Source organism: Elephantulus edwardii, unplaced genomic scaffold, assembly GCF_000299155.1.
Source record: "Elephantulus edwardii isolate Elephantulus edwardi_28Jun2011 unplaced genomic scaffold, EleEdw1.0 scaffold00181, whole genome shotgun sequence".
NCBI lineage: Eukaryota > Metazoa > Chordata > Mammalia > Macroscelidea > Macroscelididae > Elephantulus > Elephantulus edwardii.
Window position 1 is genome coordinate 4,988,669 of NW_006399931.1, and position 8,425 is coordinate 4,997,093.

The following is an 8,425-nucleotide window of genomic DNA, read 5'->3' on the forward strand; positions in this document are numbered from 1 at the left end:
TTTTCTCTTAAAATTATATACATTTATGCTTACGCATCATATTATTGGGGGCATATCCCACAGTTGATAAACACTGAGACATTCCAATAGATTACAGTGCTAAAATTTCTTTTCCTTCACTTAATAATGAGTAGAGTATGCTCTCTGTCATCTTCACCACCAGCTCAGCAGTGCTCCAGGAGTTTGGGGTAGTTTTGTTTTTTCTTTGCATTATAATTCCTAAATTTTGGGTGCATGAAGACAGAAACTGTCATTCACAATTATATTCTGTGGCAGAAATAGATTTACATAGTTATATTTAGGGAAGTGGGGCACTCTAGTGGCCCAGTCTGTAGAGTTGTGCCATTCAAGCCAAAGGAGAGCAGTTCGAATCTACCAGTCTCTGTGGGAGGAAGACAAGCAGTGTCGTCACGTAGCTCACAGCCTCTGGCACCCTGGTGGAGGGTCACTTGTGAGTCAGCTCTGATTGGACAGCAGTGAGGGGTTTTTGAGAATGAGGAGAATATACCAAATCTTAAAAATGGAAGTGTTTGTCACATTTTTTTTCTTTTTTAAAAAAGAAATAATACCTTAAAAATTCTACCGTAATTAAATCAGGAAGTTTTGAGAACGTAACAGGTTAGAACATTTTATGAAGGTGTTCTATTTGCAGGTTCAGACCCATTGTTCATAGGGTCACATGAGTCGTAATTGACATAATAGCATATAACAACGATAGTACTCCAAACACTAGTGAAAATAATATTATAGAGAAAATATTACATCCTAAAATTTATAAAGCCTTACCCATTTCCCCCTCAGCTTTTTATTAAAAAGTTATTTAAACACTCAAACTATGTGAATGTATTTTAGCATGGACTCTGTGCCACCACATTAAGTGAATGTGTTAATCCATTTCTTTTTTTTTTTTTTTTGTTCTACTTCAGAGTAAGGTGAAGATTTCAGTACAGTTCATTCCTGAATAGTTCAAAGTGCATTCCTCGAACTAGAGTTTAATATTTATTTGCAGTTTTTTAAAGAAAATATTAAGTCTGCTGAAATGAGCTTATATCCTTCAGTCGGTTTTGGCAGTTTCCTATCTGAGCACTTGATTAATTTAGACCCTTTTTAATCCACCACATGTAGCACAGATTTATGAGCATCTGTTCTTGTTGGGCCATAATGATATAAAACCAGATCCTGAAATGCTCTTGGACTTGGTGTTTTTGAAAAAATGAAAATTTATTTTAAGATACTGATTCATGTAGGAAAAAAGAAACATGCATCTATAAACTGTAGTCTAAAAAAAGATAGAAACTATTTGTAGACATAGAAATTACTTTTGGATTTCTGCTGTAAACTGTCCACTGTATGAGTTGACAGTTACTTCTGTTTCTAAGGATTGGTTATCAGTATATATTTTACAAATAAGGTATTTTGTTTGACCTGATGACTTCAGAGTTTGAGTTACTTGGTTTTATAGTTTGTGTAGATTTAAGAATATTCTTTAAAATGGCAGCTTCCTCTTATAGATCTTCTGGGCAATAAGGATGGTCTTCTTTTTCTAATCCTTGGGGAAAGTACAGTTAGTCATTTGTTGAGCATCTCAACACATAAAAATGGGAATTTACTAATTTTCTCCCCCATTCATGGAAGTAACAACAGAGAAAGACAAAGAGGCATATGTCTTAAGTACTTCAGAGGGTACCAAGATATAAGGTGGGCAGTAAGGAAGCAGAAAGAGCCAAAAAGATGCCTGAAGACCTTAGCTCAAATCTAGAATATTTTCCTCCTCATCAGCTATTAATGCTGTAGGTACACACATATAGACACCTTTTTAAACATACATGTAATACACACCCCCATACTTTTAGGAAAAGTATGTGGAATGAGTGAGAGTCTCTCATACGTAAATGGCTTTAATATCTAGAGTGATGATGGTGGTGTGACTCTCATTTCTGTAGAATTCAGCATATTATTTGTTATTCCAATGGAAGTATGTACAGAAAGCCTGGTGTCACAGATCAGTAAGTACACAGGGGGGAAATTATTTTCATATTGTTTTCATATAATTTTGCATGTTCTGTGATACCTGCCAGAGGGTTCCGACTTGATGGTACACAACAACAGCAAACACTAAAACCCAGCAAGCTCTCTGGGGTCAAGTTGAACTGCCTCGTAGAGTTTCCAAAGCCACACTCTTTCTGACAGCTGACAGCCACATTTTCCTTCTGTGGAGCAGCTGGTGCCTTCAGACTGCTGGCCTTTCAGTCAGCAGCCAAGTACTTAACCCAAAGGCCTCCTGAAACCCAGCAAGTGCAGTAATGATCCTGAAACTCTGAACAATGCACTTGTCATATTGTGTCGAATTCAAATCAGCTCATCCATCTTGCACTTGGAGGGATTTTGTGCTGTCAAGTTGCTTGCAACTCATAGCGACCCTATGTACAACAGCCCTAAACTCCGCTCTCTCCTGTCAATCGCACTGTCTCCAACACACCCATCCCGATTACCCCAGTCACTGAATCAATCCGCCTCATAGAGGGCCTTCCCCTCCTGCGCTGTCCCTCCACCCTCCCAAGCATGATGTCCCTCTCCAAGGACTGGTCTCTCCTCACAACATGACCAAAATGTAATGCATTAGTTGTTGAAAAATTCAAGTCTTCTAAATGCAGACACATTTCATTATACAATATCAGAAATACCAATACTGAAAACTCAGATCTGTTAATATCATTCCCCACTCTCGAGAGAAAAAGTCTTTAAATGTTGGAAAGCTGTCAAGCTCATAATGTCAGGTAGAAGTTTTCAAATACTTGAAACCTCAGGTTTTATCATTGGCATAAAGTTTATTGCCCGTTGTTTTCCCTACGCTGTTATTTCCATTTCCTTCAAAAAAGACCCTGTACCTGCTTCCTGGTATCATTTTCAGGGATGTAGGGTCACAATGAGTGGCCATTGCTGCAGTTGTCCTGTGTGTAAACTTAATTACTCCCTTCATTTTGGCAGTCTTGCACTCTCACCCTCCCTCTCAGTGCCTCCAGTCCTCATGGTAGTATCGTGTAGTAGCTTCTGGTTTGTGGTCTGCTTTGTTTCCTTGATTCCTTCGCCTTATTCTTTCCCATCATCCTGAAATATATTTGCATTTTCTCTCCTTGTCTGAAGAGGAGAAAACAGGACATGAGGGCACAAGGCCATGAGCATCTCTCTGAAAGGGCCAGAGCGAGTAAGAATAGTACAGCCTCTCACAGCCCCAGAGCAGAAAGCAGATTAAGAGCCCAAAGCCCAGCACCAGGGTGCGTCTAGAGTCACACCAACATCAGGAGGCTTGTCTCTTGTTGTTGACTCACTGTTGTGGTACTGAGAGTGCGGTTTATTAGGGAAGTAACTGGGAGAGGCAAAGAATATCTCACAAGACCAGTCCAGGTTGAGTCCAACAGTCTCAAAACACAGTTCCTCAGACCAGGCTCCTACTTAAGTTCAGCAGCCCAGATTTAAGAAGCTTCTGATTTCTTCAATCATCCCGCAGGATTTTCCTCAGAGTACTTGTAAGTCAACTTCTCATTCAAGCATCTGGCAAGAATAGCAAAAAACTTTAACTGTGGCCAGCACAAATGCAGAAAACCGCAAGTCATCCATGCCACAGTTTCTCCACAGGATTGCTACAGTCTCTCCAGTACTATCACCAGGGTCTCACCAACAAGGTCTGCGCCAGTCTCCCTCAAGTCTTGCTCTTCTAAAGTCTTGTTGCCCAGTATGAGAAGCACCCTTTTCCTTATCCTAGTCCCACAGCTGTTGGTGATTTTCAATACTTATGTGTGTGCCGATAAGGTAACTTAAATAGAACTTTGAGGAGACTGGGGTGGCTAACTATAGTGACTAAAAAAAAAAAAACACCCAGCTTTTAGGCTAACATCACACTCCTTCTCTTTCACTCTTCTATAGTTTTATTCATTGTCTCTACCATCATTACCTTAGGATACTTGGAAGGGCATGAGGTGAATTCATTTGTGAAGGGTATAATTTTCTGAGATGTATCTTGTTTCTGCTATTACCACCAGTCATCAGAGTGACCATTTTCATGGCCACCTAAGTATCATTAGAAACATTTTTGCCACCTTAGTATATGTAAGATCTTTTAAAGTATAATCTTGGGTAGATAGAGCTGGCATTTTTCCTTTTAAGTGTGTTATGTTGATTTCTATGAATTAGTTCATATTTATGGTAAAAATCCTAGATTTTTTTTACACAGTATTTGTAGGCTCTTAAAGCAGTATAGGAGCCCTGGGTGGCACAAAGGTTAGGCACACAGCTACTACATGCGCGGTTGACAGTTTGAACCACCAGAAATACATTTGTAAAAGGCCTGGAGATGTGCTCTCAAATGGTCGCAGCTTTGAGCCCAATTCTACCCTGCGACCCATCGAGTCAATCTGAGCTGGCATTGGTTCAAGATTAGCACGCAGGGTTTGATTTTTAACACACTGTAGACACTAGTTTCTTACCATTTTTGTCACACATATCTTCACATTGCATATATCCTTTCATTATGTCTATTTTGTAAGTTATACTTACATATTTTAGTTTCTGTGATTTCTAAACTTAAAGTCATTTAAAGTACTAAATGTCCACCTTTAGGTAGTTTCCTTTCTGTAGAATATTTATGAAAGGGACTCTGGCTGCAGGGTGGTTAATTGCTCAGTGACTGACCAGAAGTTTGGGGGGGGGTGTGTACACACACACACACACACACACACACACACACACACACAGAGGCCATGGTCTTTCAGAAAGCTGTACAGTGACTAGGGATGATAGAAGGAGAATGGATGCCTTTGAGTTGTGGTGCTGGAGAATTGTCCTTTGAGTTGTGGTGCTGGAGAATAGTATTGATTGTGCCATGGACTGCTAGGAGAACAAACATTCATCCTGGAGACGGTGAAGCCAGGCTGCTCCTTGGAGGCAAGGATTCTGAAGCCTCATCTGATGTACTTTGGACATATCACAAGGTGGAACCAATCCTTGGAGAGTTACATCGTGCTTGGGATGGTGGAGGGACAGTGCAGGAGAGGAAGACCCTCAGTGAGATGAATTGACTCAGTGATTGGGGTAATGGGGTTAGGTTTATCAGAGACAGTGAGATTGGCACAGGATAGAGCAGGTTTTAGGGCTGGTGTACACAGGGTCACTATGAGTCGCAAGTGACTTGGCAGCACATGATACTAACAAGAGCAATATTGAAAGCCAAGAAAATGTCTCTGTGATTTTGTTGTGGGTTTTTTTTTATTTTATACTAATTTATTTACAAAATTCTAATACATTATTTTCAAAATCAGATTCTTTGAATTTCCCTCACCGCCACCCATCAAATTGTACAACCCCATGATTAAACCTCCCCTCCTCCCCCCCGCACATCCTCATCCCTCTGCTCCCACCCTCTCCCACCCCTCTTTCATCCTTATACTCATTCTAAAATACTGGTTTTATACCATATTTATCCTTGTGGGACTGAGTTAGTTCACTCTGTGTAATGATCTCCAGCCCCTGCAGGGTATTCCATTGTGTGAATGTCCCATAATTTCTGAGTCTGTTTGTTTGTGGTTGGACATTTGGGCTGTTTCCATATTGTGGTGATGGTGAATAATGCTGCTATGACCATTGGTGTACAAATTTCAGGTTGTACCTCAGTTCTCATTTTCTCAGGGTGTGTTCCAAGTAGTGGAATAGCTGAGTCACATGTAATTTCTATGTTCAGCTTTTTGAGGAAGCACCAAACTGCCATTTTACAATCCCACCAACAATGTATAAGAATTCCTTTCTCACCACATCTTCTCTAACATTTATTTCTTGTGGCCCTGTTAAACTTCACCACTCTTTCTCAAGTGAGATGGTACCTCATTGTGGATTTGATTTATGTTTCTTTTGTTGCCAGTGATTTGGAGCATTTCTTCATGTGTTTGTTTGCCATTCAGATATCTTCCTCTGTGAAAATTCTTTCCATGTTTTTTGCCCATTTTGTAGTTGGGTTATCAATCTTTTTCTTGTGGAGGCCCGGAAGTATTCTGAAACTTGTTATAAGATTCTTGCCTGAGATGGTATTACCAAATATTTGTTCCCAGTCTGTAGGTTTTATTTTCACCCTGTTGGCATCGCCATCCAGATACCAACTTTGTTTTCAAGGAGATTGAAAGGGAAATGATCAAATTTATTTGGAGAGACAAGAGAACCCGACTAAGCAAAACACTTCTGAGAAACAAAAATGGAGTTGGAGGCATGGCACTCACTGACCTCAAAACCTACTACAAAGCAGTAGTAACCAAAACAGCATGGTACTGGTACAATGACAGGTACATAGACCAATAGAACAGAATTGAGAACCCAGAAATAGACCCAGCTATCTATGGTCAACTGATACTCTGAAAGGAAATTAAAGCTATCAAATGGGGAAATGATAACCTCTTCAACAAATGGTGCTGGCAAAAACTGGACTTCTCCTTACAGAAAGCTGAAACAGGATCCACATCTCACACCATATACAAAAAAAAATGCACTCAAGGTGGATCACAGACCTGGGATTAAAGCCCAAAACCATAACATTCATAAGAGACACACTGGGATCAAGCTTAGAAGCGCCAGTCCAAGGTATAAAGAGACTGCCAAATACAACCAGAAATGTACAATCTAAAGAGGATAAAATTTATGCATGAGACCTTCTAAAGATTAAATCCTTGTGTGCATCAAAAGCTGTCTCTGTGTTTTAATTGTCTTCTTAGAATACTTAGGAGAAGGAATGAAGTTTGGTGTTTTGAACTCAGCATTTTCTGTTTGATCAAATGTCTTCATAGACTAAAAGTCAGGTAATGCTAACGTCAAAATATTTTTATATCTTCCAGATTATTGTACAGTTGTAACAATTGTGGACCAGACAAATGTAAAGTTAACCTGCATGCTTTTTAGCGGAAATTATGAAGCCCTTCCAATAATTTATAAAAATGGAGACATCGTTCGATTTCACAGACTGAAGGTATAATTCCTGCTGTCTAAAACATGCATTGTTTGAAGAGAACTCTGTGTTATTCACTAAAGCTAGCTAGCACTAATTATATGTTTGCTTTGTTATAACATGACACCAGACTTCTCAGGAGATAAGAAAGATGAATAATATCACACTTCACATAATTTCCAGACAGAAACCTCTGCATTTGAACCAACTTCCTGTCCTTCCTTCCCCACGAGTTTATTAATTGCCTTGATTCAGGCTCCGTTCTGCCTCTGCTTCTCCTGAGGACAGAGTGATGCTTGCAAAGTTTTCCAGCAAGAATGTGATAAAGAGCATCTGGTTTAAAACCAAAAATCTCTAAGACAATAACAATAAATTGTGAGAAGAATGAGATACCATATCATTATTTCTTCTTTGTGCTAGTTCAAATCTAGTGTAAGTATTGAGACATACTTTTCTTTGACATAGGGCTAAATGTCAAAGTAAACTGATCTGAATTTATGATAAAGATGTTAAAATATGACCAGGTACTTTCAAAATGATAGTCATTAAATAAGAGGAAACCATTAACATAAAAATAGAGATATTAAATACTATATATTCCAGTAAGAATTTTACTTGAGAATGTAATTTTTATAATTTCAGTTCCTTAGAAGAAGCATTTTTGTTTCTTCATGTTGTACAGAAAACCTCATTGTCTTGATTGTGCTTCTTTTTTTAAATTATTTTATTTTATTTTATTATTTTGTGTGTGTACTGTCAAATCGAATCTGACTGGTACAGGAGGAGATTGCCCCTCCTTTTCCAGTAGAGCACCTGGTGGATTCGAACCACACACCTCTGGGATTCAGTGCAGCTTCTTTCCATTAGGCCAACAGAGCTCACCTTGATTGTGCTTCTAATGTTTCCGTTTATCTCTGTCTATCCTGGTCAAGGTGATGCTCATAAATGAGTATGGTATTCCGGATTTTGAGGAAAGATCACTCCGCATGCCTTAATAGTATCATTCTCCTGAGTATAGAAGGGTAATAGACTATTTAAATGAAGATAAAAAAAGAAAAATGTCTGTTAAAAGGGTGTGGCCATAAGCATCACAAACCCGAATCCCATGGGGCGTGTCTGACCTCTTGGGAATCTGTTTCCCCTTCTGAAATCAGTCAGTGGGGGTAACACAGCTCCCCGCCACTGGCCACACTTGTTGACGGTATTCATTAATAATACTTGAGTTTGTCTTCTCGAGCCGCCCATTGGAATCTTGTCTGGCTTTTTTACTTCATCATTTCTTCCGTTCACTCTGGCTACTCTGCGTTCAAGAATAAGTTGCAATCTTTTCTGAAAGTCATTATGGTCTTCCTTCCTTCCTTCCTTCCTTCCTTCCTTCCTTCCTTCCTTCCTTCCTTCCTTCCTTCCTTCCTTCCCTCCCTTTTTATTTATAACAAGAAGACT

At 39.3% G+C, this 8,425-nt stretch overlaps 1 protein-coding gene across 1 annotated transcript in view; it reads left to right on the forward strand.

The window, feature by feature from the left end:
* POT1 (protection of telomeres 1) overlaps positions 1-8,425 on the forward strand; it is a 73,240-nt gene that overhangs the window by 23,425 nt on the left and 41,390 nt on the right. The window contains exon 3 of the mRNA XM_006896081.1: positions 6,873-7,003. Coding sequence (XP_006896143.1) covers positions 6,873-7,003 — 131 coding nt within the window. The remainder of the gene's footprint in view (positions 1-6,872; positions 7,004-8,425) is intronic.